General features: G+C 42.4%; 2 protein-coding genes across 6 annotated transcripts in view; one reads left to right on the plus strand and one right to left on the minus strand.

The window, feature by feature from the left end:
• TADA2A (transcriptional adaptor 2A) overlaps window positions 1–9,206 on the minus strand; it is a 46,273-nt gene extending 37,067 nt beyond the window's left edge. The window contains exons 1-2 of one of the 5 annotated variants that reach the window (XM_025281114.2): window positions 9,087–9,206; window positions 6,096–6,219 (exon numbers count right to left, since the gene is read on the minus strand). In XM_025281114.2, the coding sequence (XP_025136899.1) occupies window positions 6,096–6,120 (25 nt within the window). In that variant the 5' untranslated portion in view covers window positions 6,121–6,219; window positions 9,087–9,206. Of the gene's footprint in view, window positions 1–6,095; window positions 6,243–9,024 lie in introns of those variants that run through there. The other 4 variants (XM_025281115.2, XM_025281116.2, XM_044939578.1 and 1 more) reach the window with 4 other exon arrangements.
• A 156-nt stretch (window positions 9,207–9,362) lies between these two features.
• The window catches only part of ACACA (acetyl-CoA carboxylase alpha), a 288,741-nt gene continuing 271,018 nt past the window's right edge, over window positions 9,363–27,085 (plus strand). Inside the window, exon 1 of the mRNA XM_025281124.3 lies at window positions 9,363–9,803. The gene's annotated coding sequence lies outside the window, so the exon portion shown is untranslated. The remainder of the gene's footprint in view (window positions 9,804–27,085) is intronic.

Below are 27,085 nucleotides of genomic sequence, written 5' to 3' on the forward strand. Positions count from 1 at the left end.
GACCCTTAAGGTAATAAATTCTTTCCTTTGTTGTAAACCCACTGCACCTCTGCCCTATAGGAATGCAACTTTATCTAACACCTTCGGAGGATGCTGCCAAACTTTAAAATAATTACTCTTAAAAGAAAATAAGTCTTATGGTTGACAAACCTTTATCAGAGTCATAAAATGTTAATAGGCCTTCTGGCCAGAAGATGATGTAAATCACCTAAACCATTTGTATACGATAAATTTGCAGGAAAGAAACCCTGGTTTTGATAAGAATCAAAGACTGCTGACTTTGCATGATTTCACACTCCTTATTATCCTCTATGTACAACTTAGGGTATAAAAGCCCCTGTTGAAAATAAAGCTACGGGCCTTGCTCACCGAAGCTTGGTCTCCCCATGTCATTCTTTCTCTTCAACCTCTGGCTGAAGTTTCCATCTGGAGCGCAGAGGTCCTCTACGACCATTTATTTGCCTGGGCTTCTAAGACCCACTCGAGAAGGTGCCTAAGGTGGGGCACCTTCCACTATCTGAGAGGGCACCTTTGGCCTCCGTGGTCAGAGCTAACCTGATGTCACAGGTTATATTGATTTTCCGCGTAAACCAAGCTACTCAGCCTCTTTTCTCTGCTGAATTTTCCTACTGAGCTATCCTCATTCTATTACTCTTTATATCTCTGAAGAATATTTAAATAAAGCCAGTGTAATCGCCGATACCGTCTCCCCTTCGAACTCCCTGGATCAGCCGGGGCTGGACCTCGGCAGTCTTCTCTTATTCTACACAACAATGAACCATTTCTTGATTAGAGTATGACATGCAACGAAAAGTGGATTGTATACGACAACCAGTAACAACCAGTTCAGTGGCTGGACCAAGAAGCAGCTCCAAAGCACTTCCCAAAGCCAAACTCCCACCCAAAAAAGGTCATGGTCACTGTTTGGTGGTCTGCTGCCAGTCTGATCTACTACAGCTTTCTGAATCTCAGCAAAACCATTACATCTAAGAAGTATGCTCAGTTTACCGATGAAACGCACCAGAAACTAAAATGCCTGGTACTGGTCAACAGAAAGGACCCAATTCTTCTTCATGACAATGCCTGACTGCACGTCGCACAACCAAGGCTTCAAAGGTTGGACGAATTGGGCTACGAAGTTTTGCCTCATCTGCCATATTCACCTGACCTCCTGCCAACTGACTACCACTTCTTCAAGAATCTTGATAACTTTTTGCAGGGAAAATGTTTTCATAACCAGCAGGAGGCAGAAAATGCTTTCCAAGAGTTTGTTGAATCCCAAAACATGGATTTTTACATTGTAAGAATAAACTTCTTTCTTGTTGGCAAAAATATGTTGATTGCAATGTTTCCTATTCTGATTAATAAAGATAACTTTGAGCCTAGCTATAATGATTTAAAATTCACGGTCCAAAACTGCAATTATGTTTGCACCAACCTAGTATATAACATTTCACATTTTGTTCCTCAGGATTTCTATTTTCCTATAGCTACAACTGTTAAGTATGTAGAAGGTTTCTGATATATACAGACAAACTATCCCTCACAAAGGATCCAGAACTTTTCTGTAACCTAGGAGGAAGGAAAGACTTTTTTTAAACAATCATTCAAAATCCAGAGGCAATAAAAGAGTAATAAATTTGACTACATAGACAAAATAAACAAAAATCTTTTTGGCAAAAAAAAAAAAAATCATAATATAGAAAGCAAATAAACTAGAAAAAAATACTTGTAAACATATCATAGACAAAGGGCTAACACCCTTAACATAGAATGAACCTTTAAAAACTGAGAGAAAGGAACTTCCCGGGTGGCACAGTTGATAAGAATCTGCCTGCCAACGCAGAGGTCATGGGTTTGATCCCTAGGCCAGGAAGGGTCCATGTGCCACAACTACTGGGCCCACTACTGGAAACCCATGTACTTCCAGAGCCTGTGCTCTGCAACAAAAGAACCACGGCAATGAGAAGTCTGCACACCACAACAAAGAGTAGCCTCCACCTGCTACAACTAGAGAAAGCCTAAGAAAAGCAACAAAGACCCAGCTCAGACAAAATAATTAATTAAAAAAAAAAAAAAACTGAGAGGGGAAAAAAAAGAACCAAAAATCCTATTGTGAAAGTCATGAAGACATAATTAAGAAAGATGAATATGAACCTTAAACATGAAAAGACATTCAACTTCACTCACAATAAGAGCAATCTACAGAAAGTTCTCACCCATCAGACTGGCAAAAATTCAAAAGCTTGATAATATAGTTTCTCAACAAGCTGTGGGGAAATAGGCATCTTCATATATTGCCTATGGAGATGCAAAAAGGCACAACTCCTTTATAAGGGAATTTAGCAGTATCTAAATATCCATTTATCTTTGAACACAAGAATTCCACTTCTAAAAATTTACCTGAATATACACCCCCAACAATACAAGGTTATGCATTAGAATATTAATTGTAACTGCAAAAAACTATTTTGATGTCCAAGCACTGGACAGAAGTTGATCAAACTATAGTATATCCACATAATGGAGTAGTATATGTAACTATTAAAAAAAAACTCCATAAAGTAATATAGTATTTCCAGGAGATACTATTAAATGGGGAAGGAAAAAAAAAGGTGCAAAGATACATAGTATGTTATCTTTACAGTAAGAAATTAGGAAAAACAAAAATATATTCATTTCATGAACCCCAATGCTCACTGAAGCACTAGTTACAACAGACAGCACAGAAGCAACCCAGATGTCCATGGACAGATAAATGGATAAAGAAGTTGTGGTACATATATACAATGGAATATTACTCGGCCATAAAAAGGAACAAATTTGAGTCAGTTCTAGTGAGGCAGATGAAACTAAGAGCCTATTACAAACAGTGAAGTCAGTCATAAACGGAAAAACAAATATTGTGTATTAATGCATATACATGAAATCTAGAAAAATGGTACCAATGAACCTATTTGCAGAGTAAGAATAGAGACTCAGACATAGACAACAGACTTATGGATGCAGGAGAGGGTGGGATGAATTGAGAATGTAGCACTGAAATATATACATTACCATATGTAAAACAGATAGCTAATGGGAAGTTGCTATACAACACAGCGAGCTCAAACTGGTGCTCTGTGACAACCTAGAGGGGGGTGTGATGGGGTGGGAGGAAGGTTTAAGAGGGAGGGGACATATGTATACCTATGGCTGATTCATGCTGATGTATGGCAGAAACCAACGCTACATTGTAAAGCAATTAGCTTCCAATTAAAAATAAATAAATTAAAAAAAATATATATATACATGCCTATTTGTCTTTGTGAAAAGAAATAAAGGACAGATAAACTAGAAAACAGTGAAGCTGGAAACTTATGAAGGGCTGAATGAGGAAATGGAATGGAGTGGAAGAGACATAAGGAGTAAAAATTATGTATATGTATAAAAAATCTCCATAGTTTTGACTTTTGGAAATATATTTATGTTCTACAAATTAAAAAATAAAATCAGTAAATATGGAAAGGAAAAACTGAAAGCAGAACGAACAGATAAACCCAAAAGTATTTCAAAAGAACACTGTAACCACAATGAGAAAGGGAAAAAAAAGAACAAATCCAAGTAATTTATGAATATTTAACAACAGACCTTCAGTACTGGGTGATGCAGAGAATTGTAAACAAACCCTGAATTTGTTGAAGTAGGTCTGCTTTATGTAGTGGTACTCACAAAGCAATTCTGAAATACTTTTGGATATATTAAAAGACTGAGCAAATGTGCTGAAGTTTTGGAAGCCAGGGTTTTCACTGATGAAGGGACACAAAATAAGGAAAAAACCTATCAAGATAAACTGGAGGTATCAATGTGAACTCATGATTTCTTAAAAAGTGTTACCTATAGGTATATACATGTATATGTGAATATATATATTGGTATTTATCTTTATAGCATATACACACATGTATTTCTGAGCTCTGTGGGCCAAAAAAGCCAAGACGCCAACACACTCTAGCAGCAATAAGCAATGACCAGATCTTGGTTTCTAATGTCATTCCTCTCTAAAAGGACCAAGGACTCCTCACAGAAGTGGCTAATTTCAGAGCTGGGTGATAGGAGGTAAGATGCACCTGGAACGTGTAGCCATACCAAAAAGTAAGGAGATACTCAACAAAGTGATGGAGGGTGGGGACAAGTCACAAGGCTGCAAGAGACACCTTGACGGGACTCAAAGCAGTCAAATTAGGACAATCTGAGAACCAAAATAACTTAGTATGATAATGAACTATAAATCATTGAAACAGCAGCAATTCATATCCATACTTAAATAAATAAGTGAAACAAGCAGTCTCTTGACTACAATAAAATGCTAACTAATAGAGAGTGCTGAAGTGCTGGGGTGTGGGGAAAAAATCATTTTGTAACCATCATAGTAAATGCAAAAATCATCAATGGATGCTAACTAGGGAGAAATTCTGACAAGGAACAAAATATTTTATGGTCTGAGAAAGTGTCTCCTTACGAGTTGCTTATTATATGTAAGAGAAAAAAAAATTATACGGTGAAGAACTTAAATGTACACCTTGATTGGATTTTCAAAGTTAACATCATTAATGAGGGACAGAGCAAGACCAGACAAACCCAAAAGGAGACACCTCTATTTTTAAAAAGGGAGGAAAAGGCCTGATTCCCCAAAAGTGTCAGTCACTAAAGACAAAGGCTGTGAAAATGTTTCAGTTTAAAGGAGTTAAACTTAATGCAAGACATGACCTGACTGTATCCTGTATGGGAAGGAAGGGAAAAAAAAACACCATAAAGGACATTACTGAGTCAGCTGACAACACTGGAATACAGATGGTGGGTTAGGAAAAAATATGTTATCAGTGTTATCTTACAAAAGTTGGTAACTCTACTGAGGTTCAGTTCAGTCACTGAGTAGTGTCCAACTCTTTGTGACCCCATGAATCGCAGCACGCCAGGCCTCCCTGTCCATCACCAACACCCGGAGTTCACTCAGACTCACGTCCATCGAGTCAGTGAGGTTAGAACAGAATATCTTTAGTCTTAGGAAATAAACACTAAACTACTTGAGGGTAAAGCCATGACGTATGTCCCTTAGCCTCAAATGATTCTGGGAAAAAAAAAAATGGAGTATGTCTACTTATATATACATACTTACGTAAGTAAATGTGTGTATTTAGAGATAATATATGCAAATAAGGTAAAAGGTTTACAAAAGGTGTATGGGGATTCTTTGTACTATCCTTCCAACTTTCCTATGAGATTATTTCCAAATCAAATTTTTAAAGTTTAGTTTATAAATTATTTTTAAAATTTAAAAATTATTTTTAAAAGGTAGACTGGTTTCCGTTTACACTCCCAGCATGGGGATAATTCATTTAGGTTTTCTTTGTATATAAAATGATATTTAAACTAGATGTGCCTGAAAACTCCATTCTGTCCTAAATTTATAGAGGGAGTATGATGAGTGAGCAAATTAGATTTCCCCTTAAGAAATCGCTGAACAGTCCACACTCCAAATGTGCCTTTCTAATTCCTCTCATTGGGACGCTACTAACATCTAACAGTGGATTTCTATTTCTGCCAAATATCTTATCTTCAGAATCAGGGAAAAAGTAATGATTTTTTCCCTCCAGTTATGGCTGCCTGGATTTATTTCACACATACTCCATAATTCTCTGCACTGTTATTACACTGTAGCTTACTCTGAGAATACAAGTTCTGCTAAAAACAGAGGGCAGGAACATTTCCTTTATTCCACCACTGACATTATTTCTTACCAAGGCACCTGAAATATGTTATTGATTCTAAAGCTAAATTCCAACTGCTTTTTTCAGTTGAACTATGGGTTAATCATACTATGCACGGTCCATTTGAGCTTAGTTTTCTTATAAGACCTAGGGCGATATGTTTGTGTCAAGTGTTCAGTGGGCAATCAGTAGTATTGGTTGATTTTATTTTGATTTGATATTCTTATTCTTTTAGGGTCAGATTCACATGGCTTTAACTTCAAAGTACTTATTTTTCTTCTTTGATCAACTTCCACTTTAGTTTACTATGAATATTAACCTGGGACTTGTTCCCACAGTACTTACTGCTAAAGGAACCCAATCGGTCCATTCTCCAGTTGGCAAAGACTCTGTTGCTTTGATCTTCTTTAATCTGAGTTGCTTCAAGAAGATTTCAGAACCTGCCAATACCAAAGCTGATGACCGCTCCCTGTGAACAAACAGAAGTGGCACCTGGATAAGGAAATAATTCAAAGGGACAAGAAAAAAAAAAAAAACAAAGGGACAAGAGAAAGAGAAAATAATGCTGTGTACTCAATTGTACCACATCCTAGTTTTGTTAAGGCTAAGCAAATTATTTTATCTCTATAAGCTCATTTCCTCCTCTGTAAAATGGATATGCTACAATCATACCTACTTCCTAGAGCTGTTGAGGGTTAAATATCAAAAGCCAGATAAATAATATACCATAGTGCCTGGCCCATACTAAGTCCTCTATAAAGGCTACACAGTTCTAATAAACAACAACTGATTTTCTCTGTCTGGTATCACTTCTCTCCTTAGCCCTCCATCCTTTGGAAAATGGACTCTCCCACATCTCCTAAGGCTTTGGTGGGATTGTGAATCACAACACTCTATCCTCCACCTCCACAGCAGCTAAAGCAATCCAATCTGGTCTTACAGAAGCCTGAATACTGAGTAAGATACACAAGGACAGAGGGTAGTTGGAGCTCAGTCATTCACTAGCCAAAGAATCTGGTCCATGAGATCTGGCCCTTCAAGATTCCCATCCCCAGGGGTGGCCTAACTGTTTAAGCTTTTTTTCCCCCCCCTTATTTCTCTATCTTTCCAATAATACTTTAATCTGAATGAACTTCTATTACTTGAAAACTTAGGAATCCTATCTATTACAACATACATTTTGTTCACTAATTTATTATTTGAACAAATTTTTTTTTCCTGTATTTATTTGTGTTAGGTCTTAGTTGAGGCCTGCAGGATCTAGGTCCCTGACTAGGGATTGAACCTGGGCTCCCTGTATTGGGAGCGCAGAGTCTTAGCCATTGGACCTCTAGGGAAGTAGGTATGTACAATATACCAAGTCACATTTTTTTTTTAATAAATTTATGTATTTTAATTGGAGGCTAATTACTTTACAATATTGTATTGGTTTTGCCATGAATCCGCCACAGGTGTACACCTGTTCCCCATCCTGAAACCCCCTCCCACCTCTGTCCCCGTACCATCCCTCTGGGTCATCCCAGTGCACCAGCCCCAAGCATCCTGTATCCTGCATCAAACCTGGACTGGCCGTTCGTTTCTTATATGATATTATACATGTTTCAATGCCATTCTCCCAAATCATCTCACCCTCTCCCTCTCCCACAGAGTCTGAAGACATAAATGAATTCCTATTTCACACTAAGCCAAAAAAAAAATCCCCCCTTTCTAATCTCCCATAGCCTTCTCTCTCTCTCTCTCTTTTCTTCGGCATTGTTTACTTTCTCCTTTGTAAGAATTACTTCTGAATGCATATTTTTCCCACTTCTAAACTAGCGAAAGCAGGGACCACATCAAATAACAAATTTGTATGTCTTAAGTACTTGGTACATAGTGCCAAGCAGAAAGAATTCAATAAATACAAATGTAGTGGACAAATGAGGGCTTCCCAGGTGGCTCAATGGTTAAGAATCTGCCTGCTAATGTCAGAGATATGGGTTCAACTCTGCCATGACTTAGTAACTAAACAACAACACTGGACAAATAAGTATTAGTTCTACAAAAAGGTTAGTTTATCTTTAGTTCTCCGACAGTGACTTTTTTCACCTAACAGTTTTAGCTTAGAATAAGTCATCATTAAGTGTATACAAAGCTCAGATAACACTGTCAATGAACTTGTCTTTTTCAGGATGAGTCGGAGTGGTTCTCCCTCTGCTCTAGACCGGAAAAAATGAGTTTGAAAAAACACGAGTTCAGTAAGAGGTATTATGCACTCAGTAACAAAATACTGTGTTAGTTGCTCAGTCATGTCCGACTCTGCCTGTAGCCCACCAGGTTACTCTGTCCATGGGATTTTCCAGGCAGGAATACTGGAGTGGGTTGCCATTCTCTTCTCCACGGGACGTTCCCCACCCAGGGATTGAACCCGGGTCTCCTGCATTGCAGCTAGATTCTTTCCTCTCTGGGCCACAAATAGTGAACATTTATTGAAGTTTTCTCTTAAGCTAGACACTGTGGCACTACTGTATGTGGATTATCTGTGAATCCTTACAATCTTCTGAGGCATGGAGCTTTTTCAAGGAGGGAAAGAAGCCCTGAAAGATTATTTGCACAATGTCTTAACAGTTAGTGAACAGCAGCGTCACTTCAACAGAGATTAATAGAGATAGTCAACTAAAGGATGTGTATAGCCTCATAAATGCTCCATGTTGTAAGCACAATATTGCAGTAAGCAGAATATTCTTTCTCCACTCCGTTCTTCTCACTGGAGACATTTCTGACGCTAACATTCACGAAAGGGTGGCTGCTACCTCCAAGTTAACATTTGCCAAAGTCCAAGAAGTTACTGGGAAGAGGAGGAAAGGGGCGTGAAGCAGAGGACAGGGGCAGGCTTGGACGAGATTCGCAGACAAGATTCGAAGCCTCACTTGGTCCCTCATTAATTATATGATCTTGAGCGTCATTTTACTGGAGACTCAGACAACCCCAGCTCTATAGATACGAAATGTCTACTTGGAAGGCCTATCTGAAAACAAGGGGTCACGTCAGCCCTTTGTTAACAACGGGATTTCGCGCTCCGCCACAGCAGCGACAGGAATGCCGAGGCGGGGACCCAGCGGACCGTTCAGGGGGCGGGGCGCGGCCCCAGGGCTCAGTCCCGGCCCGCGGCGCCCTCCCCCACCGCGCGGCGTGGCCCGTGCCTCACGCCCGCCCGCCTGCCCCTCTCGCCCCTGACGCCGCCGGGGCCCGCAGCCCGCCCGCAACCTGGCCGCCCCTCGCGGCCCCCGCCTCCCACCTCGTCCCGCGAGTGGGGCTCACGGCCGGCGGACAAGCTCCCCGCAGCGCCTCGTGCCTCACCTCAGCGCGTTCCCCCTCCTCCGCGCCGAGGAAACGCCAGCCGTGCGCGCGCCCGAGCTTGCGTGCGCGCTCCCTGCGGGCGACGCAGGCGCGAGCGGCCTGCGCGCCCGCCGCCTCCGCCCCGTCCCCGCCCCGGCCGTCGAAGCCCCGTCGCGGGTGGCGCGCGTGCCGCCGCCCCTGGCTCGGCCCCGGTCCGGGGCTCTCGCCGCGCGCCCGCCGCCGGCCTCTTGCAGAGAGGCCTGAGAGGCTGGGACTCTGAGCCGCCTGCCCGAGTTTTGAGTGGGACCAGTGATTACTTTTTCCTGAGGGCGTGTTGCTGGTCGCCGCGGGCCGGCCGATGCCTGGTGCCGCCGTTGTATCCGCTCCAGAGTGCGCTGAGCCGGAGCGGGCCACTACTGCCCCGCTTTTGTGTTTTCTGACATTCCCACTCCCACCCTTGTTACCGCCTCGAAGGAGATCGAGGCTAAGCGCTTGGGCCCAAGGACGGCGAGCAGGGGTGGCCTCTCGAAGCCGTATCTTGCAGTGCCGCTCGTGGATTAATCAGACTGCCTGAATGGTTTAAGGGTACACGGGGTACGTTTGATTCAGATGCTCCTGGAACGTCGAAATTATCATCTTTGGAAAGAACCATCCCCTCTTTGGGCTTCAGGGGCCCAGATTGATGCGCAATGATGAGAGGATGTGGTGGTCCACTCTGATGTCAATCTTGAGGGCTAGGTATGTCCCGACATCTCTTGTTACTACTACTAATTATTGTAATAGCTGCCATTTGTTGGGTATTTACTGCATGCCAGGTATTGTACAAAGGAGGTTGCAAACATGGTCTCATTTAATCTTCAGAAACAGCCTTGTGGGGTGGACACTCATTGTTACCATCCCCATTTTCCAGATGAAAACCTTTAGACGCTGCCTTGTGAATAATTTGGGATTACATGCTAGATCATGTATAAAAGGGGATTCACACAGTTGCTGAGCTTAACCATTATGCTACTATATCTGTTTAAGTCTTTCATTCATAAATTTGCCCAACCTCTTATAGAATTCATTTACACTTTCTGCCAGCGTGGTCTCTTTATTCATTTTTTTCTTTTTTTTTAGTATCTGAGTCATACAAGTTCGTTCTGGAAAAAAAAAGAATATTTGCATGAGCAAAAATAATGTGAAAACCAGCTCCCCCCATGTAATTTAACATTTTGCTATACACTCTTTTAGATATTTTTTATGCTTAATGTCAATAAATATAGAATCGTTTTACATATGTTGTATCCTGAAAATCTGTTTATTCATTCATTAATCAAATATTTAATGAGAAGACACTGTTGTACATGCTGGGAATTCAGCAGTGAATAAGTTTCTGCCTCATATAATGGGGAGATTGACAATAAGCAATACATAAACTATATTACTATGTAATAGCTAATGCCCAATAATGTGGCAAGTTTTTAAAAAAATCAAGACAAAGGGATAAGAGTGATGGGATGATGCTGTATTAGATGGGGCAGACAAGAAAGGCCTCTACATCATAAGCTGAAATCTAATCATTAATGAGGGAGGTAGCTGTATGTATTTCTAGAGAGAAACTGTTCTAGGAAAAAAGAAATGGCAATTAAAATAGCCCTGATTGCTTGGCACTTTGAAGAAGAAGCTAGAAATTAGAGAAAGAAGTTGGGAAATAGGCAGAAGCCAGATCATGTATCTGGTAAGCCACGTTGGACTTTGGATTTTATTAGAATGTGACAGAATACCATGGAAGGGTTGAGAACAAAGGAATCATCAGATTTGTTTTAATTGCAGCCTTGGATTAGTGAAAGTGAAAGTTGCTCAGTCCTGTCTGACCCTTTGCAACCCGGTGGACTGTACAGTTGGTGGGATTCTCTAGGCCAGAATACTGCAGTGGGTAGCCTTTCCCTTCTCCAGGGAATCTTCCCAACCCTGGGATTGAATCCAGGTCTCCTGCATCGCAGGCGGATTGTTGATCAGATTTGTTTTAAAAAGAATCACTGGCAGTTGTGTGGAGAATAGATAGCAGAAGCGTTAAAATTGCCCTTTCAATCATCCATTTTTAACAGTGTACTGGTGTTTGACCTACGCCTTTACAACCACTCTCACCTCCACAAATGGAAACTGGCATCAAACCTTTAGGACTTATCTTCGTGTTTTTTTCTCCTAAACTGAAAGTTTTTGATACTGGCTAGGGCGTGTATCCACATCTGGACGTCATCACTGTCAACAAACTGATATGAGTCATCAGCTTGTACTGTTGAAAAACAGTCCCACGTGATTCAGGATCTATTCATTAGAAACACAGCATTCCAGCACCTGGAAATTACCCTTCCTCTTCAATTGATGTGAGGCCCTCATTAGAATTCTAAGCCCCAATTTAGCCATTGTGCTTAAGAAAGATGTGGAGAAATTAAAAATGCATAGTGAGGGGAAGGATAACAGTGATGAAAGCAGTGTTTTTCTCAGTTTCTGCCTTCAGTATTGCAGTGGCATCAGTTATAACATGAGGAACACAAATTTGGAGGAGAAATGAAAGATTCTGTTTCAGATCTGCTTTGCAACCTGCATATGGGAATGACTTATAAGTCTGAAGCTAAGAGGAGAGACCAGGGCTAAAACGGTTTAACTGTATTAGAACTGTTTCTTTGGATGTAGGTTTTCTTTGTAACCTCAGTACCCAGAAGAGCTTCCTGGACAAATATTTGCAAAATGAGCAGGTAAAAGCAAAGGCATGCATGAAGTCCTCAGGCAAAAGAAAGATTGTGTAAGGTAAAAAGAGGTGATGTCCAGTTTATGCTTTCACCAGAGGGCTACACACCTGAACATGACCTCTGAGTGGGGTGATAAGTCCCGATTTGCTCAAAACAGTCCTGGTTTATACCTATTATCCCCCTATAATTAGCGAGGTTGCATTTCCCTCTTAGAAGTGTCTCTGTACAGTAAATTATATGGTCACTCTTTGAAGAAGGCCCTTCAGGGTCCAATGTCTTTCTCTTTCTTTGTCATTATTGCCCCCATCTTACTCTTCATTCTCCCACCTGGTAGAAGCACCTCCTTTTGCCCCTAGGCACTACTTCCAAGTTTCCTTTGCTAAGGTACCTTCACTTCAACTTAGACTTCATTTCCTCAGGTACATCGCTTCTGACCTCCCCAGGTCTGGATCTGGTATCCCTCTTGCATGCTTCCAGTGATCTGTGCTTAACCTGTGCTAGGAGAGACAACTCAGTACCTTGTTGCTCCCTCACCAAGCATTGTCTGTCAAGGAACCTGAAAAAAACAACTCTTGTCCTCTTAAAGACAGAAAGTTACATTAATAATACTAAGACCAGTCCCCGTTGAACTAATATTTTTAAGAGTGACCTTCAGGACAGACTAATAGCACCTTCTCCAAGCCCTTCCATTCTTCACTAACTAAGGAGGTTGACTTTTGAACTCAAATCCCAACAAGGAAAATTCCATCCTCCCATCAGGCTCTGTAACGTGGCTGCCATCGATTGAGTCCAAAATCTGCCCCAAACTCCTCTCCCACTACTTAATCGCAGTGGTTAGAATTCGAAGTGCAGTTTTTGAGCCTTCCTCCCTGTGAAAATGATAGTCATTTCTAGTTACTATGTCCTGAGTGCTGAAAGACTAGAAACTTGATCTCCTCTTTTATTTATTTTTCTTGTATCTAAGGTGGCAGTTTGTAGTGTAGTATACAAATAGATAAGAACAGAACATCTAAAAATCTAGCCATGCTTTCCCCATTTCAACTTCCTTCCCTTTAAACTCAGATAATGCCAGTCAATGTAAATTAGCCAGAGGTTTAGTTCCGGGAGCAGAGCTCTGTGCCAAATACAAGGTCTCTTAAAGGCAAGGAGTGTCTTGTGATGCACTCAGTAGACAGGGCGCCACTCCACTAAAGGCCTGAGCCCAGGGATTGCAGCTCCTTAGGGCTCAGCTCTTGGAGTTCACACACTAGGAGCCTAGCGTGCTGCAGTCCATGGGGTCACAAAGAGTTGGACGCAACTTAACAACTAAACACCAACAAAAAAAAACTGACTCCACCACGGCCCAGCTCACGGCTGGTCCAGCCTCTGTTGCTGCCTCTTCCATTCAGGAGCATTTCAATCCTCTTGTTTTCATTGGCTCTGTCCCTCCATAGCTTTCTCCTTTGATGGCCACCCTAGTCAAAGGAGTTAGGGAATAATAGTATTCCTTCTAGGAGGTTCCTAGATTGCTTTTTTTTTAAATTAATTAATTTTAAAATTATTTATTTTTGGCTGTGCTGCATCTTGGTTACTTTGGGTGGATTTTCTGTTGCAGAGAGTGGAGGCTTCTGTTCGTTGCAGTACACAGGCTTCTCAGTGCGGTGACTTCTGTGGTTGCGGAGCACAGGCTCTAGGGCTCAAAGGTTTCAATAGTTGTGGCACATGGGCTCAGTTGTTTCGTGGCGTGTGGGATCTTGCAGGACCAGGGATTGAACCTGTGTCCCTTGCCTTGACAGGCAGATTCTTAACCATTGGACCACCAGGGAGGTCCCTTTTTTTTTTATTTACTTTTATTGAAGTATGGTTGAATTACAGTGTTGTGTTAATTACTGCTGTACAGCAAAGTGACTCTGTTACACATATATATACATAAATACATTCTTTTTCATGTTCTTTTCTATTACGTTTTATCAGAGTATTGAATATAGTTCTCTCTGCTATACAGAAGGACCTTGTTATTTATCCATCCTATATATACTAATTTGCATCTGCTAATCCCAGACTCCTGCTCTTATTCTTTTCCTCCCCACTCCCACTTCACCACCATTTGCTAGACTGCTCTTCTCACTTGATCACCCTCAACCATGACCATTCTGCCAAGGAAGGATTGAAGTACTTTTGCTAATCTACTTAAAGAAATGTAAGGTCTGCATACAGTTGTTTCTCTACACAGTGTATATCTGGGGTGCTTGTGCATAAGTAAGAATGCCCTAAAGTTTCCAGGTGGCGCTAGTGGTAAAGAACCCGCCTGCCAATGCAGGAGACATAAGAGACATGGTTTTAATCCCTGGGTTGGGAAGATCTCCTGGAGAAGGACATGGCAAACCCGCTCCAGTATTCTTGCCTGGAGAATCCCATGGACCGAGGAGCCTGGTGGGCTACAGTCCATAGGGTCACACAGCGTCAGACACAACTGAAGTGGCTTAGCACTCATGCAGAGATCTCAAAGGTGAGCAAGAAGGGGATAAGTTCTGCTAAAGGACCCCACTACAACCCATTCTTCAGATAAGTAGAAATGAGGTGCAGAGAGGTAAAACCTCTTACCCTAAGTCCTTCAGTTCCTAGGTAGTACAGCCAGAATTAAAATCATGTCTGTCCAAATGTAACTAATAAACTCCTGCTGGCTATTCAAGCTGAAAAGTTAGCAAGTTTTAGGATTTTCATAATCCCAGGGCCATTAAGCCTGATTTTCATGAATCTAGCCCTTTGCTACCCATCTCTTCTGCCTCTTCCTCACCTCACTGACATTTTTAATTTTTGGCTATACTGTGTAGCTTGTGGGATCTTAATTCTCCTGTCAGGGATGGAACCTGGGCCCTGGCAGTGAGAGTGCCAAGTCCTAACCATTGGACTGGCAGGCAGTTCCCTCCCTGTCTTCTTTTTGATCTCTGTAATGCATAGGATGTCTCTTGGAACAGCAGGTCTGGGGTAGGATCTAAAAAGCTAGGTGAACCAGAAATGTCTTATTGCTGAATGACTCCTGTTTACCTGGAAAATTTTATATGCCTACTAGGCAGCCTAGCTGCATGCCTTTCAGCCTGATGGACAAGGCCTCCACCTTTTGGCTTTCCAAACAGACTTCTAAAGTGTTCTGTGTAATTTGATGACAGGCAGTCTCTACTCTTGCAACCAACAAGTACATGTTTGAAACATGAATTGTTAGAAACCAATTAATATAATTGAAAAGGTATGTAGTTTGAAAGAAGGCTTCAGGAAAGAAGCCTTTCCTGAATTTGAATCCTGTTCCACCCTTGACAACCTTCAAGCATTTAGGCAAATTATTACCTTTTTGTGCCTCTTTTCTCCTCATGCATAAAATGAAAATAATACCTAATTTATAAGACTCTTATAAGGATATGATGGTGTATGTATAGTACCTAATTCATGGTGGGGGTCAAATAAATTATAATTGTGGTTTTAATTTTAATTCCAAAAGTGCTCCATAGTATGACCTTGGGACTTGCTTAGAAGTTATTTTAGGCTATGTTCGCTAGTGGTCAGCATTAGAATATTTTTGTTATTTGAATCAAGAACTATCTTCTGGAAACCTGTAGGTTTCTTAAACACTGAGCAATTAAACAGAATTTTCTTTTGCTGCATGCTTCTTTTTCTTTTAAAACAATTTAGTAATGAGTTTGACTTTTTTAAATCAAACCAGAATACTGGAGTGGGTAGCCTTTCCTTTCTCCAGGGAATCTTCCCAACCTAGGGATCGAACCCGGGTCTCCCACGTTGCGGGCAGATTCTTTACCAGCTGAGCCACAAGGGAAGCCCAAGAATACTGGAGTGGGTAGCATATCCCTTCTCCAGCAGATCTTCCCAACCCAGGAATCGAACCAGGGTCTCCTGCATTACAGACGGATTCTTTACCCATTGAGCTATCAGGGAAGCCCTTTTTTTAAAGTTATTATTCATTTATTTTGGCTGCACTGAGCCTTCGTTGTTGAATAGGCTTTCTCTAGTTGCGGAGAGCAGGGGCTACTCTAGTTGTGGTGTGCGGGCTTCTCGTGGTGGTTTCTCTGGTTGCAGAGCATGAGCCTTAGAGCTCGCGGGCTTCAGTGGTTGTGTCACCTAGGCTGAGTAGTCGTGGCTCTCAGGCTCTGGAGTGAAGGCTCCATAGTCGCTGTGCACGGGCTCAGTTGCCCTGAGGCATGTGGAACCTTCCTGGACCAGGGATCGAACCCATGTCCCCTGCATTGGCAGGTGGATTCTTAACCACTGCACCATCAAGGAAGTCTCACTGCCTTCTTCTTTAGCATCTTCCTCACTATACAAAACTAAAGAAGGTGTACGTTATCTTACAGGTCATAGGGCAAGTGTATAGTTGCAATCAAGGATAGATAATCAGGCTTACCTCAAATGCAGGACACACTCAGGAGCTCTGTCTCATTTAATTGATGTAAATAGTGTACAGACTTATGCATTACAAGCAATTAACTACAAAAATGTTCTATAGAGTACTACTGTAATCAAATAAAACTCACAGGGTTAATCTGATGCATATTTAATGATATATATAATTGTTATTGTGCTGCATGATAATTAAACCTTAAATGTTAAGCTGTTTACGTAAATGGTCTAACCGGTTGTTTTTATGCAGTGAAACACATTTTTTAGTGTTTGCTCACTTTATTAATTTTCTGGAATCTATAATCATGCCAAGGACAGCAGTTTTCCCTGAAGCACTTTACTATTAAATCACACGCTCACACACACACAAACATACTCTTCAAAATGACACAGCAGTATTGTCTCCCAACCTGACACTAAAAATAGCTACTTTGCAAGGTTCTTCGTGGGCTTCTCAGGTGGCACTAGTGGTAAAGAACCCGCCTGTCAATGCAGGAGACCCAAGAGATGTGAGTTCAATCTCGGGATCGGGAAGATCCCCTAGAGTAGGAAATAGGATTCTTGCCTGGAAAATTCCATGAACAGAGGAGCCTGATGGGCTACAGTCTGTGGGGTCATAAAGAGTCAGACACAACTTGGCACACACACAGTGCAAGGCTCTTTGTATATACTTTCTCGTTTCAGTCCTTAAAAATCTCTTAAGGGAGGTGTTGTTACTCTCATTTTTACTGGTGCAGAAATTGATGCTCAGAGAATGGAAGCAGGCAGCGTAGTAGAGGATCAGACTTCTGTTACCAGCCTCTAGACTTTATACAACCTCAGAAGGTAGTGCACCCCAGCAGAGATATGTCGTTTTTGTTTTTTGTTTTTTTTTAGAAAATAGAATGGCTCTTTAGAAATATGGAATATGTACACACGTCCAAAGGGAGAAGAAGTCAGCTTTCGAGAGGGAGGGATTAGTTAATAATGGAAGAACTGGAACCTGTTGAAGCTGATTTTCTTCTGCCCATTCAAGGAAGAGAGTCTTAGCCAACAAATTTTAAGCATTATATATATATATGTGTGTGTGTGTGTGTGTGTGTATATATATATATATATAGGCCTCCCAGGTGGCACTTGTGGTAGAGAACCCACCTGCCAATGCAGGAGACTTAAGAGATGCAGGTTTGATCCCTGGGTGGGAAAGATCCCCTGGAGGAGGACATGGCAACCCACTCCAGTATTCTTGCCTGGAGAATCACATGGACAGAAGAGCCTGGTAGACTACACAGTCCTTGGAGTTGCAGAAGAGTGACTGAGCGACTAAGCACACACACACACACACACATAATAAAACAGGCTCTGCCCTCGAAAAGAAGCTCGGTGTCCAGTGGAGAGATGGGCAGCAGATAGTTACAATACAAAGTAATATGTGCTGTAACAGTGGTGTGCTAGTACATCGAGGGCTCCGAGAACAGATCGGCCAATTCTAGGGAGAATTAAGGGGTAGGTCTCTGGGAAGTGATGAGTTAAGTCTTAGAGAAGAATGGGAAGGAAATTCCAAACAGATCAAATTATCCAAAGAAGCATGAGATAGCACGATCAGTTTGGTCTGTGTGATTGGAGTACAGAGAGCAAGAAAGGAGAGCCATTGACTGTGAAGCTGCACGGTGCGCAGGGGTCAGACCAGAGCAGGCTTCGGATGTTACTCCAGAGGCTGTGGCGAGCCAGTAGGGTATTTTGAGTTGGGGAGTGGTAATAACTAATCTGGTTTTAGATCTAGCTCTCTGGCAGTGATGTCGACTAAGAGGTGGCAAAAGGAAAGACCAGGAATTTCAGAAGTCCAAGTAAGAGATGATGAGGGCTTGAACTAACATGGTTGGAATGGGGATGAGGAAAAGTAAATGGATTTAAGGTGTTTAATGGAGGGGAATTCCATGGTGCTTCCGTGGCTAGGTCTTTGTGCTCTCAGCTGCCATGGGCCCAAGTTTGATCCCTGGTTGGAAAACTAAAATCCTACAGGTCGAGTGTTGTGTCTAAAATAGTAATCGTTAATAATAATAGTGTGGGGTGGGGAGGAGTAAGTTGGTAGGATTAAAGATGATTCTCAAATGTCCAGCTCAGGTAACTGGGTGGATAATGGCACTTCTGACCAAGAGAGGGACCATAGGGCAAACAGACACAAAGGGGGAAAGGGCAGGTTTGTTCTGTAAACTTTGAGTTTGAGGTGTTTGCAGCAATGGCACCCCACTCCAGTACCCTTGCCTGGAAAATCCCATGGACGGAGGAGCCTGGTAGGCTGCAGTCCATGGGGTCGCAAAGAGTCTGACACGACCGAGGAACTTCCCTTTCACTTTTCACTTTCATGCATTGGAGAAGGAAATGGCAACCCACTCCAGTGTTCTTGCCTGGAGAACCCAGGGACGGGGGAGCCTGGTGGGCTGCCATCTATGGGTTGCACAGAGTCGGACACGACTGAAGCGACTTAGCAGCAGCAGCAGCAGCAGGCTGTACAGGTGATGTTCAGTTGGCAGATTCTAAAGCTAAAAGAGAGGACTTCCCTGGTCGTCCAGAGGTTAAGTATCTGTTTCGCAGTCCAGGGAACATGGGTTCAATCCCTGGTCCGGAAAGAATCCTCAAGCCTCAGAGCAGCTACGCCTCTGTGCCACAACTACTGTGCCAGTGCTCCAGAGCCCACGAGCGGCAACTACTGAAGCCGTTGTGCCTAGAGCCTGTGCTCCGCAGCGGGAGGAGTCACTGCAATAAGTCTGCGACTGCAGCTAGCAAGTAGTCCCCGCTCTCTGCAGCTTGAGAAAACCCACGCCCAGGAACGAAAACTCAGTGCAACCAAAAATAAATTAAAAATAAAAAGCTAAAGGAGAGATCTGGGTCAGAGAGACAGATTAGGAAATCAGCACAAATCTGGGAATTTTGAAGTCACGGGAGAGGATGAGATTGTCTGAGCTCATTGAATAGAAAAAGAAAAGAAAGGTGAAGAGTAGAAACTTGAATGACAATGACAGGAAAGACACAGAGGAAGAGCCCTTAGTCTAGAAAAGAAGTAGATTGAAGAGAGAGAAGTGATAGTAAAGATGGGGAGTGGGAGGCAGTCAGCAGAGCATTAAGACCCTCTAGGCTCTAGGGACTTCCCTGGTGGTCCAGTGGTTAAGAATCCACCTTGCAATGAAGGGGACATGGATTTGATCCCTGGTCGGGGAACTTAGACCCCACATGCCTTGGGGCAACTAAGCCCAAGCCACAAATATCGAGTCCATGCCCTGCAGTGAAAGATCCCACGTGACACAACTAAGACCCAACCCAGTCAAATTAATTAGTTAAGTATTAATTTTAAAAAGACCATATAGACTCCGCTGCTGCTAAGTCACTTCAGTCGTGTCCAGCTCTGTGCGACCCCATAGACGGCAGCCCATCAGGCTCCCCTGTCCCTGGGATTCTCCAGGCAAGAACACTGGAGTGGGTTGCCATTTCCTTCTCCAATGCATGAAAGTGAAGTCACTCAGTCGTGTCTGACTCTTCGCAACCCCATGGATTGCAGCCCACCAGGCTCCTCCGCCCATGGGATTTTCCAGGCAAGAGTACTGGAGTAGGGTGCCATTGCCTTCTCCAATATAGGCTCTAAATAACTGAAAATATAGTGCTTCCCACGTAATTTAAAACTATTGAGACTTCCCTGGCGGCCCAATGGTTAGGACTTAGTGCTTTCACTGCTGTGAACCAGAGTTCAATCCCTGGTCAGGAAACAGATCCTGCAAGCCACGTGACATGGCCTAAATAAATAAATCTGTAAAAAAAAAAAAAATGTATAAGCTTTAGGGACTTCCCTGGTGGTCCAGTGGCTAAGACTCCATGCTCCCAATGCAGGGGCCCACGTTTGATCCCTGATCAGGGAACTAGATCCCACAGGACACAGATAAAAATCCCAAATGCCACAACTAACACCAGGCACAGCTAATGAATAAATAAACAATATTTTAAAATATTGTAAGCTATAGAATAGATGTAAGGGAAGTCCAACAAAGTTCTGACTTTTCTATGGTGACCTCTTTGATTATATCCTCACTGTCTTTATTTCAGTGTCCTTGATCTGCTAGCGCCCTAAATACATGTTTATACACCTACTCAGTAATCTAACAATATAGCACTGAGAATACATCAAAGTGGATCAGTCAATGATGCCAAGTACCACAGAGAAGTCAAAGATAAATGTTAAAATGTGCCCACTGGAACAAAAAGAAATAGTACCAATTATTCCAGCATATGAATAGACTCCCATACTAGTGGAAGAGGAAAGTCCAGAAGTAAACCAAAATACATACTGGAATTAGTATATGCTAAAGATGGACTACTCAATAAACGGCATAGACAATTGGACAACCATCTGGGGTAAAAATAAATGTCAGTTTATCTCACTTGAGGGTAAACTCCAAATGGATTAAATATTTAAAAATTAAAAACTGTAAAAGAAAATATGAGAAAATTCCTTTATAACCTTATTGTGGGGAAGGGAAATCTTTCTAACTATGACCCAGAATGTAGAAGGCATAAAAGGAGAAGTTAATGATTTAACCACACAACACTCAAAATTTATGCAGAGCGACCTAACACTTTAAAGCAATGTCAAAACATATATAGAAGATGGAAAAGAATGTTTGCAACTCATATCATAAAGAATAGTCCCCCTAATATAAGGAAATAGATAAGCGATCAGCCACCCAAGACAAATATCAATGAAGATATAAATCGACAGGGCTTATGTGTTGTGATTAAGAGCATAGAGATTAAGGTCAATGACTTATATTGGAATCCCAGCTGTCTCCACTTACTCGCTCTGTGACCTTGGGCAAGTCTCAGATCATCAGTTTTCTATAAAATGCAGGTAATTGTAGCTACTTCAGAGGTTTAAGTGAGATGAAGGCCAGGCTAGTGACTCATGGTGATAGAAGGAAGGACACAGGGGAGATCTGGGTTCTAAATTTCTAGTATCTGGGATCCTTGAAATAAAGAGATTCAGGGAAGAGAAACCATTCAATTCCCATATGTCTCTTCTTCCATTAAGGGCAGTTATTAATATTTACTAAGCCCCTCTAAGTGTTAGACACAGCCGTAGGCCTAAGGATGGAAGATAAATGCAAGCAAGACAGACCTGGCCTTGGTCCTCATTGTAGCTTACTTCTGTGAGAGAGGTGTCTATCAGATGCCACAGAAATACATCATTACAAACAGATGCATACCATGAAGGAAATGGGGAACTTCCCTGGTGATTCAGTGGCTAAGACTCTGTGCTCCCAATGCGGGGGGCACGTTCAGTCCCAGGTCAGGAAGCTAGATCCCACACTCTGCAATGAAAAGATCCTGCATGCCACAGCTATGGCCCGCACAGCCCCCCAAAAAGCAGGATGGGGGGCAGATAGTAGGAGAACCGGGTGGAGTTTGGGAGGTCAAGGAGGGCTCTATTTTTTTTTTATGACTACATTGCAAAACTAGTGAATCCCCCTAATGTAAGGAAATAGATAAGAGATCAGCCACCCAAGAAAAATACCAATGAAGATATAAGTTGACAGGGCTCTGCCAAGTAGTACCCCGACCAGAGACTGAACCTGAGCCACTACCGTGAAAGCGTTGAGTCCTAACCACTGGACCACCAGGGAAGTCCCAAGGGGGGCTCTATTAAGGAGATTCTATCAATCCATGAGATTAAAAGATGCTTGTTCCTTGGCAGAAAAGCTATGACAAACCTAGACAGCGTATTAAAAAGCAGAGACATCACCTTGCTGACGAAGGTCCATCTAGTCAAAGCTATGGTTTTCCAGTAGTCATGTGTGGATGTGAGAGTTGGACCATAAAGAAGGCTAAGCACCGAAGAATTGATGCTTTTGAACTGTGCTGTTGAAGAAGACTCTTGAGAGTCCCGTGGACAGCAAGGAGATCCAACCTTCAGTCAATCCTGAAGGAAATCAACCCTGAATATTCATTGGAAGGACTGATGCTGAAGCTGAAGATCCAGTACTTTGGGCCACCTAATGTGAAGAGCCAACTCATTGGAAAAGACCCTGATGCTGGGAAGGACTGAGGGCAGAAGGAGAAGGGGGCAACAGAGGATGAGATGGTTGGATGGCATCACCGACTCAATGGACATGAGTTTGAACAGACTCCAGGAGACAGTAGAGGACAGGGAAGCCTGGCATGCTGCAGTCCATGGGGTCACAGAGAGTCAGACATGACTTAGCAACTGAGCAATCAATCCAATATCTGAAATTTGAGTAGGTATTGAATAGGCAAATAGTAAAGAAGGGGAACGTGAGATGAGGGAATGGAAACAGTGTTCCAGGCAGAGGGGACAGTGGGGACCCTAAGGGAAGGAAGAAGGCAGCTAGTCCACTGTGGCTGTAGCTGGAGTAAAGGAATGAGTGAGGGGAGATGAGACTGGACAAGGGGGCAGACTGGACAATGGATGGCCTTGACAATCTTAAAATGTAATCTTTCTTACTGTGGCCTAGTTGATTAACATTGGCAGTCAACAGTATTAAGGATTTGGAGTTTTATCCTGAGAGTAGTGGCAAGTCCCTGGATGTTTTTTAGCTGAAGAGCAACAAGATCTAATTTGCATTGTGGATAGCTTACTCTGGCTGCAGGGTGGAGACCTGTGTTAAAGTTGAAGAGACATGTGAGAGTGGCCTTGGGAAGGCTATGGTGGTTCAGAACCGTGAGGTGCTCCCTAGCCTACCTGTTCCCTAGTGTTACTTTAGCAGAAGACAAGCTTTTATTCTTACATAGTAGATCTGCATTGTGTGTTATCTATTATTATTATCTTCAGTGAGAGATGTGCTCAGTCACTCAGTCATACCCGACTCTTTGAGGCCCCATGGGCGGTAGCCTGCCAGCCTCCTCTGCCCATGGAATTTTCCAGGGAAGAGTACTGGAGTGGGGTGCTATTCTCTGCCCCAGGGAATCCTCTCAATCTAGGGATGGAACCTGCGTCTCTTGCGTCTCCTGCATTGGCAGGCAGATTCTTTACCACTAGAACCACCTGGGAAGCTCTCATTTTAGAGGTAAAAGGCTTAAAATTAATCCACTAGGAAAAATAAGCACGTTGGAGTGATTTCATGGGAAGTATAGCCATGAGAAACGTGATTTTCTTTTAGATCGGAAGAAGAGAGCTAAAAGGGTAAACTGGTGATTTCACAACAGAGAGAAGACCAGAGAGAATTCTCTAATGTGATGTTGCTTTGGCACATAGGCTGTCTGTTCTGTCAAAGTTCACCTTCTCCATGCTTAGGCAAATAAAAACATTAGGCAAAGGTACTGTATGGCTCACTCTGGGAGCTCAGTGCTTTTTAGTGTGAAATAGGCCCAGGAGTTTAGATATTGCTACAGGTTGCATTTCTTTTCAATACCATGGAGTCGTTATAAATGCCTAGGAAAGCAATATCTGAATAAATCACTCTGGAATTGAACCTTTGTATTACTTAGCTGGTTTAATTTCAGAATAAGACAATGGCAGATTCTAGTAGTTTTTTGAGAGCTGCCCTTTTCTCTGCCTGCTGTAAAGAACTGAATAGAGCTGAGGCAGGCTGATGACCCAGCTGCCTTATTTTGTCACGGATGTGCTGGCAAAGCAGAGTCCTTCAAGGTGGGAATTCATGAAGTCCTTCCAAGGAATATGTTCAGTTTTGTGGGACTTCAAAACATAAGCATCAATAGCTTAAAAAAAATTTTTTTTATTAAAAAATTTATTTTATATTGGAGTATAGCTGGTTAACACTGTTGTGATGGTTTCAGGTGGACAGCAAAGTGACTCAGCCATACATATACATGTATCCATTCTCTTCCAAACTCCCCTGCCATCCAGGCTGCCACATAACACATTGAGCAGAGTTCCATGTGCTATGCAGGAGGTTCTTGTTGGTTATCCATTTTAAATATAGCAATGTGTACACGTCCATCCCAAACTCTCTAACTATCCCTTCCTCCCATCCTTCCCCCTGGTGACCGTAAGTCTGTTCTCTAGGTCTGTGAGCCTGTTTCTGGTTTGTAAATAAGTTCATTTGTTTCATTTCTTTTTAGATTCCGCATATAAGGGATGTCATGTGCTATGATATTTCCCTTTCTCTGTCCGACTTAATTCACTCAGTATGACAATCTCTAGGTCCATCCATGTTGCTGCAAACCAATAGCTTTTTAAATGCAGAAGTAGAAATGGAAACAGAATCTTGGAGCCAAATGGGACTCCCAGAGCTCCAGAGCCTGACAGGTGTTTATTTATTAATATGTGTAACTCTGCCTGGAGGATTGTTTTTTGTTTTTTGTTTTTTTTTTGTCTGGAGGATTGTATTATATTAGGAATATACTTTTGATTATACCGTGATTCACAGTCAGAGGATTAGTATCCTGAAATACAGCCAGAAATACAGGACTTCTATGACTCAATTAAAAAAACATCAACACAACAGAAGAAAAAGGAGAGGATATAAGCAAGCAAGAGAAAACCTGAAGGCAAGTAAATATATAGAAAGATGCTCAACCTCACCATTAAGCGGACAAATGCACGTAGGAGCAATAAAAAGAGACTACAGTCATCCATTGGCAAAAATTTTTAAGTCTGAGATTTCCAAATTAGGGAGGAGGTGGAACTAACTCTCACATCCATACATGACTACTAGAAAAATCATAGCTTTGACTATATGGTTCTTTGTCAGCAAAGTGATGTCTCTGCTTTTTAACATGCTAAGTTTGTCATAGCTTTTCTTCCAAGGAGCAAGCGACTTTTAAAATTTCATGGCTGGAGTCACTGTCTGCAGTGATTTTGGAGCCCAGGAAAATAAAATCTGTCACTGTTTCCGCTTTTTCCTCTCTGTTTGCACTGACGTGATGGGACTGGATGCTATGATCTTAGTTTTTTGAATGTTCAGTTTTAAGCCAGATTTTTCACTCCCCTCTTTCACCCTCATCAAGAGGCTCTTCAGATCCTCTTCATTTTCTGCCATTAGAGTGGTATCATTTGCATATCTGAGGTTGTATAATCATTTATGCACACTGCTCTTTTCAGAGGATGACATTAGCAACTTTAACCACTGGGTGGCGCAAATTCATAAGAGTCTGGTGGAAGTGTGTATGTGTGTTGTTAGTGGCTCAGTCATGTCGAACTCTGTGACCCCATGGACTGAAGCTCACCAGCCTCCTCCGTCCATAGAATTCTCCAGGCAAGAATACTGGAGTGGGTAGTACAGACCAAGGTACAGCAGGTAAAAGAGGGTCAGCCGTGAAAAGTCTTCTGGAGACTGAAACTCATGTACTATAGACATGGAATCAAATTCCCTAGCAGTGCAAATTAAGAGAAATTTTTGATATTGGATGACACAGAAAAAGGGAAAGGAAAAAGAAAAGTGTTGGAAGAAGGAGCAGGAAAAGAAAGATAAAGAGACAAAGGAGCATTGAGATAAAAGACTGTGAGTCTAGGAACTTTCCTGGTATTCTGGTGACTAAGACTCCATGCTCCCAGTACAGGGGACCCAGGTTCAATCCCTGGTCAGGGAATTAGATCCCACATGCTGAAGCTAAGAGTTCACATGCCACAACTAAAGACCCCGTGTGCTGTAACTAAGACCCAGCACAGCCAAATAAGTGAGTAAAAATAAATATTTTTAAGAATATATATATTTTTAAAGATTGTAAGTCTAGAGAGATGAATTCAAGTGTTAAACCAACAATTGCAGGTTGGGCCCTCATTAGTTTGCATTCACCTGGTGACCAATAGCAACTTTGATGTAAAAGTAAAGGTTACCTCATTTTCTTCTATTAATAAAAAGTCACTTATGCCACCCTCAGCTATCCATTTAGAGGTGTGGCATTGTCAACAATTTTTTCGAATGTGTACTATGATCATGGTGCTTTGTTGGTTATCAGGTAATACAGAGACATACAAGTTAACACGAGGTTTCCCAGGTGGCTCAGTGGTAAAGAATCCTCCTGGCATTGCAGGAGATGCATGTTCGATCCCTGGGTTGAGAAGATCCCCTGGAGAAGGAAATGGATACCCACTCCAGTGTTCTTCCCTGGGAAATCCCATGGGCAGAGAAGCCTGGCAGGATACAGTGCTTAGGGCTGCAGAAGAGTCGGACAGGACTTAGTGACTAACAGCAACAAGTTAATACAAACACAACAGGCTTCAAACAGAAGAACTGGGGAGTATGTATCAAAGGATAAAGAGCAGCCCAACAAAGCATGATGGCCATGGTGTGAACTTGGAAAGGAATCCTCTCTGAGAATGCAGGGGAAGGGTGGAGACGGGGGAGGCGTTTCTGGAAGGAAGGGGAGGAGGAACCATAAGACCATCGACCTGAACAGGTCAAAACAAAGGGTTTCCGGCCATTAGTCGTAAGTCCATATGGCAGGGAGTGCGCTGGCGGTTCAGTGGTTAACACTCAGTGCTTCCACTGCAGGGGGCATGGTTTCATACCTGGTTGGGGACCCATCCATGTGGTGTGGACAAGAAAAAAGCTACATATATTAAAAGCAACTCTTCCTTAGAAAATGTCTAGTTGTGTAGATTTTTTTTAAAACAGATTTATTATTTGGGGGGCACCACACTGTGCAGCACATGGGATCTTAGTTCCCCAGCCAGGGGTTGAACCCATGCCCCTTACAGTGGCATCTCAGAGTCTTAACCACTGAACCACCAGGGAAGTCCTGGAAAATGGCTAGGTTGGGGCATGATGTAAGGAAAGTGCTTTAGATCAGAAACTACTGGACTGTGCTTAAGAAGTTTCCAAAATAAGAGGAAGGACTTGGGATGGGGGGAAATGTACAGGGCTAGAACCCCCTTATGTCCCTCTCTGATTAGTAACCCCTTGGACTAGCCTAGGGGTGCAGAGAAGGAGGGGTGCTAGTGGCCTGCTC

This window comes from Bubalus bubalis, chromosome 3 (genome assembly GCF_019923935.1).
Source record: "Bubalus bubalis isolate 160015118507 breed Murrah chromosome 3, NDDB_SH_1, whole genome shotgun sequence".
In the NCBI taxonomy this organism is placed as follows: domain Eukaryota; kingdom Metazoa; phylum Chordata; class Mammalia; order Artiodactyla; family Bovidae; genus Bubalus; species Bubalus bubalis.